At 41.6% G+C, this 21,962-nt stretch overlaps 3 protein-coding genes across 6 annotated transcripts in view; 1 reads left to right on the forward strand and 2 right to left on the reverse strand.

Moving 5' to 3' along the window:
• Positions 1-14,172, reverse strand: part of LOC136448799 (zinc finger SWIM domain-containing protein 8-like) — a 28,547-nt gene extending 14,375 nt beyond the window's left edge. The window contains exons 1-9 of one of the 2 annotated variants that reach the window (XM_066448446.1): positions 14,003-14,172; positions 12,704-13,240; positions 3,539-3,692; positions 2,884-2,978; positions 2,552-2,727; positions 2,095-2,202; positions 1,430-1,632; positions 793-994; positions 113-294 (exon numbers count right to left, since the gene is read on the reverse strand). In XM_066448446.1, coding sequence (XP_066304543.1) covers positions 113-294; positions 793-994; positions 1,430-1,632; positions 2,095-2,202; positions 2,552-2,727; positions 2,884-2,978; positions 3,539-3,692; positions 12,704-12,881 — 1,298 coding nt within the window. In that variant the 5' untranslated portion in view covers positions 12,882-13,240; positions 14,003-14,172. The remainder of the gene's footprint in view (positions 1-112; positions 295-792; positions 995-1,429; positions 1,633-2,094; positions 2,203-2,551; positions 2,728-2,883; positions 2,979-3,538; positions 3,693-12,703; positions 13,241-14,002) is intronic. The other variant, XM_066448445.1, reaches the window with a different exon arrangement.
• Positions 14,173-14,532: 360 nt separating this feature from the next.
• On the forward strand, positions 14,533-17,335 carry LOC136448802 (small ribosomal subunit protein uS11). The gene is made up of 5 exons (XM_066448449.1): positions 14,533-14,667; positions 15,314-15,464; positions 16,069-16,230; positions 16,639-16,715; positions 17,203-17,335. Exons 2-5 carry the CDS (start codon positions 15,316-15,318, stop codon positions 17,268-17,270), a joined length of 456 nt encoding a protein of 151 aa, XP_066304546.1. The 5' UTR covers positions 14,533-14,667; positions 15,314-15,315; the 3' UTR covers positions 17,271-17,335.
• Positions 17,336-18,865: 1,530 nt separating this feature from the next.
• On the reverse strand, positions 18,866-20,970 carry LOC136448800 (kelch-like protein 21). Of its 3 annotated transcripts, XR_010757921.1 has the most exons (3): positions 20,785-20,970; positions 19,687-20,176; positions 18,866-19,092 (listed from the first exon to the last, which is right to left on the reverse strand). XR_010757921.1 is itself a non-coding variant. In XM_066448448.1 (2 exons), exons 1-2 carry the CDS (start codon positions 20,221-20,223, stop codon positions 18,898-18,900), a joined length of 540 nt encoding a protein of 179 aa, XP_066304545.1. In that variant the 5' UTR covers positions 20,224-20,265; the 3' UTR covers positions 18,866-18,897. The 3 variants fall into 3 exon arrangements, 2 of the variants coding, with proteins under 2 accessions (XP_066304545.1, XP_066304544.1); XM_066448448.1 differs by lacking the exon at positions 20,785-20,970 and having other exon boundaries at positions 19,879-20,265; XM_066448447.1 differs by lacking the exon at positions 20,785-20,970 and having other exon boundaries at positions 19,687-20,265.
• Positions 20,971-21,962: the final 992 nt, after the last annotated feature.

Genomic DNA, 21,962 nt, shown 5'->3' on the forward strand with positions numbered 1-21,962 from the left:
CTGTCCTTGCTGAAATATACCTACCAGCTATCCTATTTCAAAAAGCACTTATTTCATGGGTCACTCCAAATTCAACCTTAACCCTAACCCATACTCTAAGTCCAACCCTTACCTGTCGAAGGCCTTTAGTGCAGGATTTAACACAGCGAGTCTCCAGAGCACCACTAACTCGTCACACAGTCCTGCGGCCCCGTGCTGGGAGATGTTGGCGCTGCTGTTGTTGCTGGTGGCGCGGTTACTGTGGGTGGAGCCGTGCGCCTCTGTCGTCCGCGTGTTGAACCACCAGATCACGATCTACGGGATAGTGGACACGGTTTAGAAGGTTATTTGTATGTAGAGTACTTCTTATACCAGTGTGTTCACAAAGTTCTTGCATCAGTAATACAGATACAGAAACAGACTTAATACCATGAGAATACCACATAAAAATATCCAATATCTTCTGATCACCTGCCTGATTGCGGGATCTTCAACTTTATAGGTTCAAAGTCAATGAGACTAAAAAGAAGTTTTAAGGTTCAGTTTCAGTTTACCTAACATTCTAATAAAAGTGATACATATCATGTTCAGGTGCTTGCTTTCCAATGTATTCTTGGAGGACAACCTTTACATAAATGTGATTTTGATTAAAGTAAAAAAGTGTCCCTAAAAAGGGAATAATGGATGACCCCCTACCCCCAATATGACTGTAATCCCAGCACCACGTGGTCCATGTCCCCCTCACAGCGTAACAACTAGGGTGGTTTTACTACCATACTCTCCATTTCTGGGGAGATCCTTGAGTGTGCCTACCTGATCACAGCCTATACACTCCTCCGTCAGGATCTCCAGCAGGGGGATGGCGTTACTGTCACGGCGACGGAACATCTCCCTGACGATGGACAGGAGGTTCCACATGCCCTCAGGCTCACGGCCGCGTAACGGGCGCAGCAGGTTCGACCACTCGGCTGCAGCAGGTGGCGCCGTGGTGGACAGGTACAGCGAGTTCACATCACTGGAAGAAATAAACAAAGAGACAAACAAAATAAATAAAATTAGTAAGAACTAGTGATATCCAAATTATTTTTCCAGCAATGGTACAGTTCACATCACTGGAATAAACACACAATGGTCAGACATGCATGTAATACAATCATAGGGACTGAAATCAACAAAACAAAGCAATATTCAAACATTTTTTTCACCAAACCTAACCATGATACATATGTACCTTACCTATATGCAACATTATATATATTTCAGGCAAAACCTTCCTATGTCAAGTCTAGTGGCTGGAATAGCTCCTAGTCCTACCCATACAAAGAATACGTGTATCTTTCTATGGGTACAATTCAGCTCTATGCCACAAGATGAATTCCATAACTTGAAAAAACTTTTCATGACTACTTTTCATAACTTTTTGATCAGTGGTAAAGAATAAAATCCTCACCTGAAGACAATGGGAGCCGGTCCACAGAAGCGGATCAGCATCTTCTTGATGTTCTCGTGCAGCGTCTGTTCGTCCAGGAACCAGGTGGGCAGGTCGTTGGCGGACGGCCCGGCGGTCGGGTCGGGCGCGCCGCAGACGGTGTTGATGGCTGTCTCCTGGGACGACAGGAGCTCGTCCAACAGACGCTGAGCAGTCGGGAGGATCTGGGAACCATGGCAACCACACAATCAATAAACACAATGGCAACCATACAATCAACATGGCAACCACACAAGCAACAAAACCATGGCAACCAAGCAATCAACAAGCACCATGGCAACCACACAATCAACAAACACCATGGCAACCACACAATTAACAAATACCATGGCAACCACACAATCAACAAACACCATGGCAACCAAGCAATCAACAATTAAATGAAATTCAATTAAAGAAAATCTGGAAATAGTGTATTGCACACACTCAGGTTATTCTAATTTCAAAAACCTCTTTCAAAATCTCATCTACTACGTGTACCCTCCCCCATATCTAAAAAAAGTTTCCCTGCATCAGATGCATTTGCTATAAGCCTGGTTGATGCCACTACCCAAGAGGGGTGGGCAGGGTTCTGCCCAAGAGGGGTGGGTAGGGTTCTGCCCAAGAGGGGTGGGTAGGGTTTATACCTGCTGAGGAAGCTCGCTGATGAGGTACTGAGCAAACTTCTGCAGCTGGTCTCGGTGGAGACGGGACAACGACTCCGACACCGGCGCCCGCAGACACACTGCGCTCGCCTGCAACAACAAATCTCATTGTCTATAAACTGCCATAAAACTTCTACCTCTGACTGCTTAACATCTAACTACTTTCAATATCCTTTTTCTGTTCCAGAATCTAAATACCTTGCAAATTGTGTCTGAAACTTAGTAAAACGGTTATGTCTAATGGAACGTGTTAAAAGATTGAACTTAAATAACCTAAAGCTTGTTGCATAAAACACAACAATTTCAATAGGAAAAGTCTGAAGCCTGTTAGAATGTGTTATCCTTAAGCACATTGAAGTAGCCGTTTGGCACCCCATTCTCTATTGGTTACAGAGTTAGGCAGCAGGGAGAAGGTTAAAAGAGTGTGGCGTGTACGCACATTATGGATCCTGAAGAGGCACAGCGAGACGACGTGCGCGCACCACTTGGCGGTGCTGTTACACGTGCAGCTACAGGCCGTGATCCGCCGTCGGTCGAACACCACCGCTACGTTAAACGAACCCTTAGGCTGGGGCAGGCCCTGTGGGGGAACCACCGTCGCACTTAGATGGAAACCTGAAACAAACAGAATTCATCCATGAATAGTTTCATCAGGCTGGTAAATCACAGTTAGTTTTAACGTACAATGATTTGGAGCATTTTTCTTGACAACATTGTTCAGAATACCAGTCCTGTTCATGCCTATGATTGAATACATCATGATGTTCTCACCTATCTGTAGTGCCTCCTTCACTGCCCTGGCCTTTAGCAGGTGCTCCCCCTTCTGGAACTCATCGGCACTGCCATTAGCCAGACAGGAGTACAGTCTAGCAGAACAGGATAAGCACAATCATGTTAATGGCCATCATTGCAAGATCTGTAACAGGCAAACATTGATTAGCAGTAACTGTTGTTCTTGAGCAAGCAGCTTTGATTCAAAATTTGAAAGGAAATAAGTCCCTTTAAACTTAAAGACCCTATAAGTAAGATGCTGGACTGATTGACTCACTCAGTCACTCACTCAATCGCTCACTTATCACTCACACAACTCCTTCCTTCAACCTCTCATTCCCTCCCTCCCCTTCTTCCTCTCATTCCTTCCATCCCCTTCTTCCTCTCATTCCTTCCATCCCCCTTTCTCTCATTTTCTCCTTCCCCTTCTCTCCTTCCCTTCCTCCCTCCTATCATTCCATCCCTCCCTCCTTTTATCTCTCATTCCCTCCCACCCCTCCTCTCATTCCATCCCTCCTTCCTCTCATTCCCTCCCTCCCTCCCTCTTTCTCTCTCTCACTCCCCGTCCTCTCTCATTCCCTCCCATTCTTTCATTCCCCCCCTTTCCCTCTCTCATTCCCTCCACCTTTTCTCTCTCATTCCCTCTGTCCCTCACCTGATGTCCTCCTCGTTCTCAGGGAAGCTCCAGAAGGCGATGCGGAGCTGGAGTTGCTCCGGGACCGGCGGGTAAACCCGCTCCACCACCTCAAATGGAATGTGCTGTGCCACCTGCCTGGCAGACAACTCCACCAGAGGGACCACTGGGCCTTCTGTCAACACAAGGAAAAAATGGACTTTTAGTCACAAATAACAACAGAAAAATACAAGGACTTCTGAATCTGCTAAACAGAGACGTTTAACTAATAATTCACTTATTTGCATTTTTATTGTTACAGTTAAAGATGAACAGTTTTTATCTATTAATGTCAATGGAGCTTAAGGTTAGACATCCAGGCATTGAGATACACCATACAAAGGTTACTCATTGACAAGTACAATGTAACTCGATGGATTTTGCAAAAGATGGTCAGAGTTTCTAGATCTATCTGTCATTGTAATTGAACATTGATAAAACATATGACTCAGATATCTAAATCAAATGGACAAACAATAACATTGTAAAGATACAAATGAAGATATGTAAAATCCTTTATGTCATCTGTGCATAACTACATGTATTGTAAGCTAAACATACCCATCTTGAGTATGATTCAAAGTAATTGAGGCAAACGTTTTACATCACTAGCTAATCAAAGACTGTGAATCATCTGCTATGACAGCATACTCTAGTCTAGCACACAGGTATCTACCTGACCCTACCAAATATTATGTCCACCATAGGAACCAGTCTACAGCAAGGGTACCTCCCTGACACACTGGCATGTTGTATATTTAGTATGTATGCCAGTCTGACCCCATGTACACTTCATCTTACTGTCAGGAAATATGATAGCACAGAACGTGCACTTGAGCCCCCCTCCCCCAAAAATTGCAAAAGGGGAAAGTGACTCAGTAATGTTCATTCAGTATTGCTACTGAACAAGATTGTGGCCTTTCTCTCTCTATCAGTCAGCGTAGTAGGAGGACACTGCATACAAAAAGATATAGTTTTACGTTTAAAAAATAGTTCACAATGTTAAGGAAACTTTTCAATGTTGTGGTATACACACCTGCAGGGATCTCGCCAGGGCATTTGAGCGTAGGGGGCCCCTACGCTGTGATTTGGATCCCCTATGCTGTGATTTGGGCCCCTACGCTGTGTTTCAACCAGTGTAGGGGGGATTTTCTGTTGTTTTGATGCAAACGTAAAAAAATTTGGCTTTATTTCACAAACTTTAGCCCTCAAAATGCAAGAAATAGTGTCTTTGAGAGTCTTAAAGCTCAAAATTTCCAGGGGGAGAATGCCCCGGACCCCCTTACAATATTCCTGCCTGCAGCCCTCATCTTCACACCTGTAGCGCTCGCCATGCGGCTTTGCCGCGCAAAGATGCCCCTACGCTGTGAAAAAATCCTGGTGAGAACACTGACCTTAGAATACTGAGGACAGGTTTATCTACAATACTCATGTCTGAGTTGTATGAAACATACATGTACTATGGATTAATTGCTACTAAAAACTATCATCTATAATCATAAATAATTCAAAAAGCGACTAATGCAAACTTGCAACTTGCCAGAAATGCATCTTCTGCACTGTACTGCAGGACTAGTGAGAGCTTAGACAGTTGATTAAAGATCCCTTAACTTAAGCTTTATAATGAATAAATAAATAGATCTCTTTCCAAATTCTTCTCTTAGACCCTCTTCATACCAGGCTTTGTGACTCTGGATTCACCTAGACACGGGATTGATCTGGATTTGCAAAGCCTGGTATATGTACGGTCTGAATCCGAGGGGGTTCAAGCCTTTTCTGCCAAATCGTCACACTTCATTCATGAATCAGTATCAATCCCATGCCAGCTCTGTAAATCCTAATTTGCAAAGCCTGGAATGAAGGGGGTCTAATATAAAGGTGCTGTATAATAAAGACCCATCCCTAAACATTCTTGGTAGAATCTGCTTTTGAAATATCAATCTGTCTGAAAATATTCCCAGCTCTGTCCTTGGGGTGTGAGTTGTAATATACGTGTAGTGGCAGGTTCTAGTATCATCACATGAATTCGATAGAATGCAGCACATTTAATTTCACAGCAAAATGGGCTTTTCCCAGTCAGGGTCAGTGATAATGTTTTACATATTCATGATTCAATTGGGAGGAAAGAACGCATCGCAAAGGCTCCATCTTTCATAAATGGTTCGAGAGTCAATATGACTAAAATGACTAAATGCAAAATTATCAACAATGTTTTACATATAGAGATACTTGATACGACTCCAATTCCAATTCCAGAAAATGCTTTACCCTGACAATGTAAATTCAGCAGGATGCATTACCAAAATTCGGAAAGTCTATTATGGATTTAATATGGCCATCTCGCTACAAATTATACGGATAAAAAAGCTTTCCCTACAATAATTGTAAATCAAAATAGCTTGCTAAATATAATTATCCTTATGGAAAAGTGGCATGCAGGTCCCAATGTAAGGTGTACCTGATCATGTAGTCTCAAAACATAATATTGCAGAACAATGAGAACATACATATCAAAAATAAATTTTGTATAAAAAAACAAGTATGCTCCTTTCTAATGTCTCTACTTTCAATTTACCTGCTGAAATCAACTTGAAAATTCAGCAGAAATTTTATCGGGAAATGCCGCTTCCACAAAACTCCTTCCACACCCTCCTGACTTATCTATCTCCCAGCTGTAACAGGGAAACCACGAACGACTGCTAAAAAATCAATTCCTCCTAGCAAAATACAATTATCAGATAAATATAGTCCTATTACTATGATAACCACCATTATTCAATTCTGAAAAGTCCCAATGCATGATGTTATTGCTCCAACTATATCATGATTCATTATAGTAGTATACATTACATTATACATACTACATTTTTCTGTGCTATAATATTATATAGCACAGAAATAACATACAGTCAAAACTGGCATAGAATACCACTTAGGGGATTGATAAAATCTGGTCTATGTGGACAGGTTGTCACTATAGACACTAAATTATGTAGGGACCATCAAAAATTGGTGACATTGGCCAGGTGGTCCTTATGTACAGGTGGTCAGTTGTAGTTGTACAGGTTTGACAGCACAATAATTATATATCTAAAAGAACTATATCCATCATTTAATTATCTATCGTTGTGGTTTCCAAGAAGACAGGTACTCTCAAGGAGAAAACTGTTCACTGAGGCTAATACATGTACATGTGAAGTACAACTAAACCACTACAAGTAACAAAATTCTTTTTCAGAAATAGGTACACTGACCCAACCAAAAAAATTAGATGCACAGAATAAAAATTGGGTGCATCACATAATAAAGTTGAATGTCAACAAAACATAAGTTTGATGCTACTGCCTCTCTTAGAACTTCAATCTGTAATTCTATCTAGATTTCAAATTTCAACCAAGCAATACATCAAAATTCAAATAAAGTACAACAAAAGGTTAATATATTGCTTTTTTTGATACATTGTGTACTTACATTTCAAGAATATTCTGTATGCTAGTCTAATACAAGAGAACCTTTACCCTAGCTATAGAGTACGAAAATATCTGGGTGCACCAGTGCACCCACAGTGAAAAATTATGGGTGCACACAGGTACCGGTGCACATGCACCCAGTATTTCGAGCCCTGGGCAGACGCTATATACAAACACATATAACCGAAAAGAAGCAGAAAAATGCTTACATGTAGGTTGATAAAAAACAACAACGTAAGTCTACTGTAACAGCAGCCTTGTGACTACGTCCTTGTCCCTGGAACAATGTTTCTCCACAGGCTTACACAAATACACAATGTACATCCTTCAGACTTTAACATACACAACCTTCAGACCAGATTACAGACTAGTACTTCCTGAAACTATATTGAGGAGCAAATCATATCAGGGATCTGCATAAAGAATGGAACAGTGGCGCTCCTCCATCCTGTTCTAATCCCAGCTCCATCCTGTTGATTTTCAAAGTTAGGGTATTTTTTTCCAACTTTTACCCAGCAAAGCCTGAAATTTTGCTCAAAACTAGAAATTTCAGATGTAAAGCTTAAGTTGCAGGAAATGACTTCCATTATGTCTGAAATAGGCAAAATGCAACAGCCGCTCTCCTTTTGAGAGGTGTGCGCCCCCCTCTAGACCTCCCCCCTCGCAACAGGTATCCTGTGCCTGGCACCCTCCCCCCATCCTGCTCTATATTTCAAGGGAGATCCCTGTCATATTAGTTACTTGGACAAATTCAAAGTTACCCTGGGCTGCTGGGCAGATTCATAGTTACTTTGGGCAGAATCATAGTTCAGATTAGATTTAAAAAAAGACACAAGAAGGTTAGAACTTAGATATACAAATCGATCAAAAAGATCATTTATTTTTACATGGTAATACCAGTTACCTGGTGGTATAATGCAGTTTGGATTACATGGTTTGTATCCCTGTCCAAGAAACTGGTTTTGTCTAGGAAACTCTTTCTATCCAAGGTAACTATGATTTTGTACAAGGAAACTATGAATTTTTTTACAAGGTAACTATGATTTTGTACAAAGAAACTATGATTTTGTACAAGGTAACTATGATTTCCTCCAAGGTAACTATGATTTTGTATCCCTGTCCAAGAAACTGGTTTTGTCTAGGAAACTGTTCACTGAGGCTAATACATGTACATGTGAAGTACAACTAAACCACTACAAGTAACAAAATTCTTTTTCGGAAATAGGTGCACTGACCCAACCAAAAAAATTAGATGCACAGAATAAAAATTGGGTGCATCACATAGAATAAAGTTGAATGTGAACAAAACATAAGTTTGATGCTACTGCCTCTCTTAGAACTTCAATCTGTAATTCTATCTAGATTTCAAATTTCAACCAAGCAATACACCAAAATTCAAATAAAGTACAACAAAAGGTTATATTGCTTTTTTTGATACATGTATGTACAGAAAATCTTGTACAGAAAATTTTGTATGTATAGAAATCATAGTTACCTTGTAAGGTAACTATGATTTTGTACAAGGTAACTATGATTTCGTCCAAGGTAACTATGATTTCGTCCAAGGTAACTATGATTTTGTGCAAGGTAACTATGATTTTGTACAAGGTAACTATGATTTTGTACAAGGTAACTATGATTTTGTACAAGGTAACTATGATTTTGTACAAGGTAACTATGATTTTGTGCAAGGTAACTATGATTTTGTACAAGGTAACTATGATTTTGTACAAGGTAACTATGATTTTGTACAAGGTAACTATGATTTTGTACAAGGTAACTATGATTTTGTGCAAGGTAACAACCTACATGTATGTACATGTCACAGACATCCCATTTCCAGACAGAAGGTTAGAGATAAAACATAGACCCCTCAAGAGGATCAAGTGAAAGTAAAAGGTCGTTGACCTTCCACTTACCAAGGGTCAATGACCTATACCAAATCATAATGCCTTGGAGCACTAATCTCCAAGCAGATGTTGGGAGATGAGGCTAAGTTTTTATGTTTTCCTACCCGATTTTCCAACAGCTGGTGTTAGGCTGAAGGGTGGTTATATTGGCTATACAGAAACAGATATCTGAACACTACAACAAGGCCCATTCTTTAACCTATGCATGGTGACCTGCTAGGTTTGATTCATCTGACTGCCTAAAACCAGTTTCTAGAGAGTAGCTACACTTACAAATCCTTCCATTAAATTGCTTTGTTTTGTTTTGTTTCGTATCCCCACATTTTGCAGGGAACGGGTTTTTTTCGCGTGAAGAATGTTCGCGTACGCGTGGAAACTTTTCGCGTGGAAAATTTGAAATGGAGAATTTATTTATAGGTTCAAAATATCAAAGTATTTTTATCATCAAAATTTTTCTCCCTTGGGAATAGACTTGAGTCCCTTGGGAATCAACTTGCTTTTTTGTATTTTCTAAATTTCAAAAATCCTTTGAAATTTTTTGGGTGTGAAACCTTAGACTTGTAAACCTTCAATTCCCTTCTGATCAACTAATTAGCGTATTTTAACGAGCAAATGATCAAAATTACAGGCAAACTTTTTCCCTGCATGGGTGTGGGCAGGGTTTGGTGTATGCTATTCCCAAGGGACTCAAGTCTATTCCCAAGGGAGAAAAATTTTGATGATAAAATTACTTTGATATTTTGAACCTATAGATAAATTCTCCATTTCAAATTTTCCACGTGAAAATTTTCCACGCGAACGCGAAAATTCTTCACGCGAACAAAACCCCAACCCCAATTTGCAGATAGGGAGAAGGGCTATACATATGCATGAGAGAACAGGAAAAAGGTATATAACAGAAATTGATAATGAAATCATGAAAAAATACAACATATATAAATGACTTAACAAAAGCAATTTATTAATTATACAAAACCAAATCGTCAAATCAGCATTGTAATCCAAAATCAAGTCCGTAACTTCTGTCTTCCACTGTCTTCGTATCTTCTATTGTTTCAACTGAAAACTCATGCAAAGATATGATACACAAGAAACTGTGCCTCAAAATTTAAGAGCTGCAAACTCAGATAAATTTACGCTTAGCAATCACCCCCTATCTTCTTCCTATCTCACCCGAATGTCAGATTCAATTGAAAACATTCCTGATCTGAATCATTTTTATGGCCCACTACATATCATAGCCATCATAGGTCAATCAAAAACCATTCAGCTGTAGAATTTGCCATCTCATGCACTGAAAGATGTATCCTGGAAACACCCCCATACAAATTCATGAGTTCAGATCAGTGTTATTCTACAAATACTAATATGAGGGAGACAAACTCCTACATGCTAAGGTTCTGCCATGATAAATAAGATAGCACTGTATCTTTATTTATGAGCTGATACAAATGCCCTTCAGCCTAACACACCTGCTTCACAAGCACAGTCATGGCCTATCATGTTACACTCAACCACTTGTCAAAAACCTGAGCCATACATATCTGAAAAAAATCTTTGTTAAAAGCCATCAAATGAACAGCCTTACCACATTTGGTGACAATGAGATCCAAATTACAAGTTAGGTAATTTACTGTTCAAGGGAAAACAAGAGCCTTTGTTTCCTTTGTAACACCTGTGACCTGTACAGAAGAAGCATTGTTCAATGCTATCTAATCAAATGGTCCCCTCTCATATTTCATGTGTTTTATGTTTAAGTTACAATAGAATAGTTCAAGTACTATCTTATTATACTTTGATTCTGTACCAGCTAGAGTGATAAAACCTTTGTTGTTTTACTTTTAGTTACTTATTTGAAATTTTTAAGTCAGCTGTAGAATTTCAGATTCAAGTTCTAAAGAGAAGTAGTTTTTTTGTAATTAGGTTTTGGTGACATTCTACTTTATTCCATGTTGTGCACCAAACATTTTTTCTGTACACCTAAATTTTTAGATTTATCCGTTAGGTGCACCTCCTCCCAAATATAAAATTTCAGGCCCTACTGATGTATGGTTGTAATACTATGATTTTAACCAACATCACTATGAGCTTGAATGTAGGACGTGTGTTTAGGAATGCAGGCTTAGTCTTGTCCTTCCGCACCTGTTCATGAATAATATTGATCACTCAGACACACCAACGTGACTGCAAGTATGAAACAAAGCAGATTCCACTGGAAACTCAAACCGCTAAGCACCTTAGCAGACACATTCTTGACAGGGTTTTAAATCTAACGCATTACATGTTCGATGACTGGAAGAGTCACGAGCTGACACTGTCGTCTGCATGATCAGGAAAAACAATGGCGTAGTTACAGGAAACCATTGTTTTAGCACGTTTCTGAGTTTCCTGTATTTTGCCGGTTTGGCAGACAATGCCCACCAGTCATACTTATATGAGTCACATCCTACACTTTGATACAAGATTTAGGCCATACCAATTCAATTCGTTGGGTCTAAGATTTAAAACCACAACGTTGACCTGGAAAATCAACATGAAAAGAGAATCTGAGGGGATTTAGGCTGCAACATAGCTCCAGGGAGTGAAATCATTATCAGATTCAAGCTTTCTTCCCTGGGCCCTGTTTTCATCTCGACATCTTTACTTCTTATCTCTGAGAACCAAAGAAATATTTAAGTTGGACCAAGTAGCCTAATCTCCAAGCAGATGTTGGGTGAGGCTGAATCGTTACGTTTTCCTACCAAGGCCATTTCCTGTGTCAAACTACCTCCTCAGCAATCTCTGTCCAGTGGCACAATGTACTAGTTCTGAAGACATTTAAGTATGGACAAATCTTGTACCATGCAGACAAGGTTATCATAATACACCAGGTTGACATAGCTTATCCCATGGCTAAACATCTACTTGCTAAGTAAGTACTATCATCATAACAGTAGAAATGCAACCTTTTCTTGCTTCTTGTCTGCTATTTTTTCGTGGATAATCTGAGTCTTTTTCTCCTAGTCAAAAAAGGAAATTGAGTCTGTAGTTCTTCTGCATGAGTATGGGAGACTGGGTACGACTGAGAAATGAAAAGAGCTGTAAATTCAAAGTGGGATGTAACTGCTTAGAATAGCAGTAATACTAACTTACTAATAAAGTAAAATGCGGCGAGCAAATGAGGACATCCGTACAAAGAAAAAATATAATGTATATTACAAATATTATTATAGGTGTGTAGGGGTAAATCACAAAATAGGTACAAGTAAAGGAACATTAAGCCTTAAGAAAAATACATCTTACATCTTAATGTCCGACAAAAGAAATGCACAGGTATACATAATTGATCCGGCTGAAGATCTTGTCTAACAGGTAAACAAAGGAAAGTACATGTAGAGGGCCTTAAATGCTGACCAGTTGAAGAAAAGGGAAGACGACAAAATGATGACAAGAGCATGCAACCATGGAAACTTTGAAGTGACACCTGTCCATCTTGTGAGGCCTGATATTGCGGTGACGATTTCTAAAAACACAGGTAAATCTTCCAGACCATATCTACCAGTATGCATCTTATTTGTATATGTCACGTTATATGTACTTTGTGTGTTAAACCATAGCCTGGATACCACCCTTGTTAGCTTTTCTTTGCCTGCACTGGTTGCTATGAAAAGCTGACAAGACTGGCATCCAGGCTAATCAAACTATACATGTACTATGGACCATTGCAATGAAAAGGAAAGAAATATGTTAAATGCACACTAGGATGGGTATATTTTTGAAACACCTACCCTGTGCTGATAGAGATCCCTGGTTGCCATTCTGCCTCTTCCATCCCCTCCAGTTGTTACACAGGCTCTCTGGCTCGCTAATCCACGAACACAGCGAGTCCTCCTCGAAACGGTCGCTGTCCTCGAAGGAGAATCGCTCTCCCTCGTCCCATTCTCCCCCAGCGAACATGAAGTCCATTGTTCCTGAGGATCACCCCTCTCCCTTCTCAACCCTTGGGCTCACCCCTACTGGTGTAGTTTATGCTGGTAGGTCACAGGTTGAAGTGCCTTCAAACACCAGAGGGTACCTCTTTTCAAAAAGGATCAGTTTCTTTCACAAGTCCGAGCTTTTCTGTGCCATTCCTCGGTCTTAAAGCTTAGCAACCTTTGTGCTCAACCCTGGTAGTTTTATACCGGTAGGTCACAGTTCAAAGTGCCTTCAAACAATACATGGGGTCTCCCTTTAAAAAAGGAACAGGTCTTTTTCCCAAGTTCTACCTTTCTGGTGCCATTCCTCGGTCTTGAGTCACTCCAGGTTTTTCTATCCAATAGAAATGCCTGTGAGGGAAGGGAGAGAAACACACGATGTCAGGATGTTTGCTTTGTTGTTGAGACAATAGACAGGATAGGAGCTGTTCTTTGGACCTTGTTCCCTTTATCGGAACGCCGCGTGAGCCACTTCACGTCCTCACCTGTATCCTACAGTCTGCACAGCAGGACTCTCTCTGTAAAAATCAATATCATGACCCCAAAAAAGTGCACTGGTACCCAGTGCAGTGTGATCTTCTAGATGGACAAGTTGGACCATACATAATTATGTACAGGACGTAGTGTCTGTCTGGTTAAATTTTGCACAAAGAGAAACATCAACAAAAATTGTTTTGATACAAGAGGCTGTAAATCGTTGAAGAAGTAAAATCAAAGGTGCTTTTCTAAAAACATGAGAAAATTCTGGAGGTGGCACTAGTCAAAACATCAACAACAACTAGTCATAACTGATATTTTGCACATACAACAAACAAAATCGTGATGATGATAAATTATATACGACATCGATGTCGCCTGTTTCAGTCGCCCAAAACACGCGACCTTGTCCGGAAATAAAGGCACGCAGGAAACGTCCTTGTAAGGAGCCCTTGGTAACAAATATTTCAGCCGATGTCGATGTGACATACTGTCTGAGGTCGCGGCGCCCCCCAACAAACGGCCAGTGAACTTTCATCATCGATGTCGTTCTGAACGTTCGATCTCTCGCAAAACCATGTCCGGATTTCCCCACGAAAACTCAAAGAATTTGGCCTCCACGTGGACACAACCTACCTGGTAGGATCCTGGTGGAATTCTGAAGCCGTGATCCCGCCTTTCCGGGGTGATTCAAGCCCCAAGCGCGCGGGAGAAAGCTTCGTTCCTTCCTTCCTTCTCGTCTTTCTTCACAATCCTCTTCTCCCACCTGGCCCAGCAAAACAAAGGCAACATGGCAGATAGGAGGCTCCGCATGGAGACATTGACACGAATTTGGGGATACAATTGGAAATTCTCAATTCAAATAAAGAACAAGTATTTGACACCTGTCTTAAAAAAACTTTCTCGAATAAAAAGACAATAGGTTATCTCACATATTGATCGTTGTCAAAAATGTTAGCATCATATCTTGAAACATAAGACCGTGTAAACCCTTGTCGTATCCTTCTTGTATCACGTGATTTTTGTGTGGAATTCCCGTGAAAATTCACGGAATAGACCTTGAAATGTGCCCCAAACCAGACCACGTTTCTTTTTTGTATAACGTGAGTGTTCTTTGAAGTACCTAGCTATTCAGAAATTTGGAAAATCTCAGATAAATTCAAAATCTACATATTTCGTAGTACCTGACCTTTGCACTCAACAACATAACCTTTGCCCCAGGATCTCGCAGAATCTCGTACGTCGGAAAACGTGAGCGAGATTTCGTCCTCTTTTACTGGACTCCGCCATCTTGTGAGCAAGTAAGTGTACATGGTGTCGTTTTATCCACCGCAATCCTTCTCCCAGAGAAGACAATTCCTAGATTAAATTATCCCGACACATTCCACAAACGTTGCTGTATATTAAACTTGAGCCATTTCGCTACAGTTTTGAAGATACGTGTAGTTAAACACAAACTTGGTGATGGTATCACATCCCCGGAAAACGCGTATGATCATGAAACCTTTCGCAGTGGGTACCGCTATAGAAAGCAGAAGATGGGCAGTGTGTGCTACTATGTACCGCACTACATGAGCAATTGTTTTCATAACCTAGGATAGTGCCAAAACGCTTTGTTTAGAAAACTCCATATACAAAATCTCTACCTGAAAATCCCCCCCCCCCCCCCATACACATACACACCAAGGAAGTTTTCCTGCACACACACGATTGCAAAGTAGAAACATCAGACTCGAAGCTGTCAATTTTAAACCTTCAGTTTGCGATATAATTTTGTTCATGCTATACGAGTAACAGATGTGTTTTATCCTTTCGAAGCAAATTGAGTTATCGTAATTTGTATGTTTGTAATACAATTTGTATGTGTAGAATCAAGATGTACATGAATGTGTTTCTCTCCCCTGTGCTGTGAATGATGTTCGGTTTTCCCTTCCCTGCGTACTTCAGACATGGCTCCCCGCAAGGGTAAGAAGGAGAAGGAAGAACAGGTCATCTCTCTGGGACCTCAGGTCGCTGAGGGCGAGAACGTTTTCGGTGTCGCGCACATCTTCGCGTCCTTCAACGACACATTTTGCCACGTCACAGATCTCTCTGGCAGGTAAGCTACAGCTTAAGACTAGAGACTTAAAGGTCTATAAGAGGTATGAAACTTGAAAGTGTCATGATCTCCCAAACAGGCTAGGTGAGAAAGTCATCAATCTCTGTCGCAGGGTGGATTTGCATGTGATTGTGATAACCAGACTTGCTCATAAAGTGGATTAGGATACAGTTGTTTTGTGCTGCTTGTGAAGCTTCAGACTGTGCTTACTGTCAATCAATGATTTAGGAATCTATGGCACAGAGAGACAGAAGTGTAAGCACACAGGTGTCAGATAGTTGGTGCTTATCACTAACCTGGTTTGAACTATGCATCTGAGAGGTCAAGCTGAACTTCAGAAGGCCCCTAACTTGAATGAAGTTGAAAACAGTTTTTGTATTGACCATTATACTTGAAACATGTCCAGATGTGTTTTGCGTCTCCGGGGTCTTCAAATTTGACCCACAATGGATCACACTACACATGTGCATTCAAAACATGTACAGGCTCATTCGGTTCTGGTGACAGTTTATGAAGCTGTAGACTGGTTGTAGTAATCATGGATTTTTCTGTGGGAAACACTTAAAACTGCTCGTGTTAACGGTACCTACAATCTCCCTCACAGAGAGACGATTGTCCTGGTGACTGGTGGGATGAAGGTCAAGGCTGATCGTGACGAGGCGTCCCCCTACGCCGCCATGTTGGCAGCCCAGGACGTCGCCGCCCGCTGTAAAGAAATCGGCATCACCGCCCTGCACATCAAGCTGAGAGCTACCGGCGGAAACAAGTGCGTTTTGTGTCAAGACCTTATCAGCAATTTTGCAATCAACTGAAATATGATTTAGAGAAGGCACTTGAACTTTACTGTATCAGTATAGTGTAACTTGTATAAGTTGGTAAAATAAATATTGGAAATATCTTTTTGACATTTCTTATTAACAGTCAAACAATACAATGTTCATGTACCTGATTTTAAAATTTTAGAGTGGGGGTGAATTTCTTCTAATGTCTTATGCAAAATAGGATGGTTGTACAACACTTTTGGCCCGGCTTTCTGCAACTGCCGAAGACCATGCTAGTTTTCGACCAAAGATTTCACCAGTCCTATCCTGGGAATGGAAACCTTGATATATGAAATATCTATTGCAAATTTTACAATGTCCCTGAACTGATTTTATTTTTATTCCTTCTCCAGGACCAAGACTCCAGGCCCAGGTGCCCAGTCTGCCCTGAGAGCGCTGGCCAGATCAGGCATGAAGATCGGTCGTATTGGTGAGGATGTTTTTGTTCTTCTAAGGGGCTCGAAATCCTTCGTACATCTTCACTTTTGTGCACCCAAAATTGGAGATATGCACCTAATTTTTGACTAGGTGCACCTTGATTTGTGTTAAGGTTAATGTATGTAGAGTACTATTGTATACTAATATACAGCACAGCTGGAAATACTTGTGCATATGTTTTTTTGTGCACCTGAAATTGGAGTTGTGAAAGTGCTGGTTTGCCGTACCAGCCAATCAGGTTACCACCTATGGGTAAGCGGCAACTTGATTGCCTGGTGACTTCCCCTCAGTAACAACATGAGGGGGACTATCTGATGGTCTGGCCAGCACAAATGCAACAAAAAGCACAGATGGGCCAGTACACTCAATGCTTGACACATAAGGCCATTGTGAACATTTTCCTGAGTTACAGAGGATAATTGTGAACTTTATAAACATTTTACTGTGTTGTTAACTTTGTAATGTTTTCCATGTTACAGAGGATGTGACTCCTATCCCATCAGACAGCACCAGAAGGAGTGGTGGACGTCGTGGTCGCCGTCTGTAAACACCAGACTTGTTAGACGTATGCTTCGAACATCCAGAGGGAAATAAACACACTTCTGTACACCACCTTGTTGTGTCATTGTTACGTTGTGTTGTAATCCTTATGACTCAGTTGTAATGTAGTAAAATTCAAACATAGATACCTGACATGAATACTCTTTTTATGGCCCGACTGGAAGAACCTGTGCGATGTACTGGAGCGTGAAAATTTGTGTAAATGTGGTGAACCAAGAAGAATGTTGCTGTGACTCGTCGTGTCTGTGCTGTTTCTGGTATGATAGGCCCAGAAGCAAATGTGTGTGAAACTGTGTTGTTATCCTTTGTTGACTGGCCTAGAAGCCTAGAAGTGTATGTGAACAAAAGCTACTATGAATCTCCAAGCAAATGTAGGAGTGGACGATCATAATGTTTTCTGACTACTGGGCTTCTCTGACAGCCATTGTCTTGTTGGGGTGAATGGCTGTCAGAGATCCTAGTTAGTTTACCTGGGCTCCCGTACTCCCCCAGGCCCTTGCCAACGTAATGGAGTATTGGAGCCCTGGTTAACTTGGATGTCACCTAGGCTATGCTACATAAGAGAATGGAGTTGGAGAACATAACCTCCCACATCTGCTTGGAGATTATGCTACTAAGAGCACTAGATTTGGAAGACGACCAGGAGTCAAACTTTTAACCTCCATGAAAATAGAGTTTTTGGTTGTTAGTTAAAGGTGAACATCACCATGCATACATTATGTAAATGTATTATGTGCACAATTTGATGTTGAAATGAAATTCGGCCAAAGCATAGGACTTTCATACAGATAATATCTGTAGGCCATCAATATAAATCATCATCATATCGGGCGGCTTGCCGGGACTAAGGCTGCTCTCTCCCTCCAGGCGTCACGGTCTGCCATTAGTTGGTCTAGATCTTCAGACCTCACCCCTACATCCCCAGCAAGTTGGTCTATGAAGGTCCGTCGGGGTCGCCCGACACAGGAGTGCCCATGAGTTGGTGCCCAGAGCAGGAGTTCACTTACAAGTTCTTCTTTGTGAATAGATTATGCTAATTACAATATAAATAGATTATGCTAATTACAACAATATTAGCTTAATCAATGAGACAAGAAATTTACAAAAGCTCTAAATATCTCACGGGGATGTGTGAGGTCACACTCTTGTTTACTGAAATGAACAGATCGTTACATCCCCATTATGCATTTCCACTAGACTGCGACCTAAATTGGATTTGTATTGCGACCTAAATTGGATTTGTATAACCCTTGACTTCATATGATTGGAATATCCAATTCGGGAAGCGAACGAAGTTGCACTGAACTAGATTGAGATACATTGCGACAAGCTATGATGATGCTTGGAATATCCTGCATGCAAAATGTAAAATCATAAAAAGATTCGTTTTTAAGCGCTCCGTCAAATTTTAGCCTGATTTAATCGCGCTCATAGCAGCCGTCCGTAACCAGTCATCAGCTCCGAGGGGAGGGGCCATTACAGCCCCGGACAGCTTCAGTTCGGGCTAAGCAGACTAGTCAAATTTTAGATCGCACCGCGGTGTACAGTATCTAGCTAGCAGCGAGGTCGCCGCCTAGGTGGAATGGGGGTCTTAAGGGGAAGTCCGTAACATCCTATTGCAGACAGGAACACCTGTCACGTGCCACGGACATGGCTTGTTTCAGTAGCTTCAACACATTCTGGTCGTCCCTCAGACTGCCCTGAGCAAAGTCACTGGTCACGAAGATGGCGGGGAGGTTCTCAAAGGCGAACTTCTTCACGTGTTCGGACAGCTCCGTAAGGAAGTAGTCTTCAGCCAGCTTCATCACCTGTAGAGGATACAGAAAAACGAAGACTGCTTTATTAGAACAGGCCCTGGATTAAAATAAACAATATACAATTCTGGGTACTTAATCTCTTCGTCTTTTAACTCGCACTGTCTTCTCTTCATTGGCGCCATGGCCGAGAGGCATTAAGCCTCGCCTCGAGCTCCTTCGCAGACTTCTTGGAGCGCGATCCTCCCTCGGTGACATAACTCCCTATAAGCCGGCATTAGAGAACCTTGGCCCGTGTAAAAAGTCGCGTATCAGCGTAACATTATGAAGTCTGGCCTGTCATACCCTCCCCAGACTTGCCAAGAGTTCACCAAAAATCCCACCAAGAAAGGCTTTCAATGTTTTAATGCCCTGTTTATTTTTTGCTCTCTCATCCTGGGGTCTAGGCGCCTGCGCCAATACCCTAGGGCCCCCCTCCAAGAAGTTTGCGAAGGAGGCTACATTGAGCCCCTGTACCTAACAATGCATGGTCTTCTCCAGACCATTTGTGTACATATTGCTAACTTCTGGACTCTGGGTTTTAATTGGAGTTATAAGCAATAAATCGTCAGTATCTCTCGATATTCATGATGAGTGTAAACGTGATACCTGTACGCAGTTGTCCGGGCGCAAGGTGTGCGTCAGGTATCTGCAACAGGCGTCCGTCACGTCTGGGAACTGTAGCAAAGTGGAGGCGTGGACCAAGTCTCCGACATTCTCAGTCGTTATCCGTATCCTCCCCGTGTAGGAGTAGTCAAGCAGGAGACTTAAGGTGCCTGGTGCAACGTCTTCAAGACGTACCTTATCTTCAAGACGTTCTCTGAAATCCCCCAGGAGAAGGAGTCGGAAGTACAAGCTATTTGCCGCCAAGACGGCCCTGTGGCAAGGAAACTCCTCTTCGTCAGCACACAGTATGACGTCACACACTTTTCCCGTCACCCTCCACTCGTTTAAAACGTTCAACTCGTATCCATGGCAACATAGCTTGGCTTCACACGCACACCTTTCTCCGTTGAGACACACGTGCGCGTTTTCCTCTTTTAATGCCGACGACACCTTCGACGAATGCTCCTTGTCTTCAAGGAGGAGTTCTCCGGCGCTGCTGAAGACGTGAAGTATGCCGTGACTCATCACGTTACCGGCCATGGCGTCTGGATCTGCACATGTATGAAGGTGATATTAAAGAAGTTCAACATTTCTCAATACTGCTACTGCAACATTCGCACGTAAGTAATAATGTCAGTAAAACAGCAAGGGAACCGTTTCACTCGCTCATTCGTTCGTTTTATCATTTTAGTGGCCTCATGAACCATGGAGGCCACTTGACTGACACGATATCCCACGTTTGGAAATTGGGGCGGGTTTTTAAGTAGAACAAAAATGTCACAGCTAACAACAACAGTGATACAGACTTAAAGTCAACATTTACATTATTTACCGTTTTACATTCTACTGTGAGAACGCCAATATCTTTGTCCCAACTAGATCATGATATCGTAAGCCAAAGCCGTCAAATATCAAAATCTGATCTCGACATACAGTACGTATACGTGCGTCAACTTCTAAGGCCGCCGGCTCATGGCATGACGCAGTTGCAAATCACATGAACCAATAGTTATCACACGGTGCCCTTCTTGTATATAATAGCTAGGGATGCATAATCTCCGATTTCTGCCTTCAATGTCAGGCTGAATAGCCCTACATTACCAGAAGAATGCGCAATCACAGCCGGTCTCGCAAGTCAGACCATATAGACGTCCTCCCCACAATCAGTAGTGCGCCGGCTAACTGCTACAGTCTATGTTGTCCGCTTGATGACGTGAATGTTCTAAATATAGATCGTGTCCCAAGTTCATATCCTATATTCTCCAGGCAGATGTAAGGATCCGGCTCAGTCTCGTTTTACGCGTGTCATTCTATAACATTTACGTCTACCTAGTAGTGAATCTCCTAAAAAGTCCTAGAAGATCGAAGGTACGTAGAACTGAACAGTTGAAAACTTAAACGTGCATTCAGTAGAGAGAAACGAAGATACAGATAGAAGGCCGCTAAAGGCCCAGAAAACAAACCCAACCATGCAACACATCTGCTTCGAAATCACGTATCCTACATACACAGTGTAGGGTCTACGGGACAGGTGGCGCTGCGTTATATCGACGCTCATATGTATACATGACTTATCAAAGGAGAACGGTCAGCTAGGCAATTAGGTGTAATTACGTTATCGGCTCAGATAAGGAGGCCATGTTTTAGCCATTGTTTGTTGAATAGCATACAGATTTTGGTTATAAAAGAATTGGCCTATAAGGATAGGACCAAAAGTGATCGAATTTGTAGCAGGTCTGGGCTTAGATTCTGATCCAAGAGTTTTGTATGTGGTTTGCCAGAAAGACATGTTTGATCTACCATCTTCATAGGAAGCATTTCTATATACTGTTAATTTGTTCAGGTCTGGAAAAAAACCGTCGCTGTGCCCTCTGCTCTTTGTGGAATTGGATTGAGCTGAAAATTGTCAGCCCAGGATGGTCTAGTGACATCTTGATTTCTTATAAGAAGTTGGTCGAAGTACTAGTTGCTAGGATGACGCATTGTGCAAAGAAATCGAAGTGACCAAACTAGCAGACTTTACAAATATGTGGCCGGGTGCGTGCGCGCAAATATGTGAATATTTGACTTTAAACCTTCCTGCTATATCGATCTCTTAGCTCAATGTTAACGCCGGGTCAGGATCTGGAAATAGACGCTAAAGGCACCGTCCGTTATGTAATATCCATATATATTAGTCAGTAGATTTTTATCCACACAGCTCAATATACAACTCGTGACTTCGTTTTCGGTATTCACCAATGCCATGCGACAGATCAGAGCTAGTACAATGTCCTTGG

Source organism: Branchiostoma lanceolatum, chromosome 14 (genome assembly GCF_035083965.1).
Source record: "Branchiostoma lanceolatum isolate klBraLanc5 chromosome 14, klBraLanc5.hap2, whole genome shotgun sequence".
NCBI classification, from domain to species: domain Eukaryota; kingdom Metazoa; phylum Chordata; class Leptocardii; order Amphioxiformes; family Branchiostomatidae; genus Branchiostoma; species Branchiostoma lanceolatum.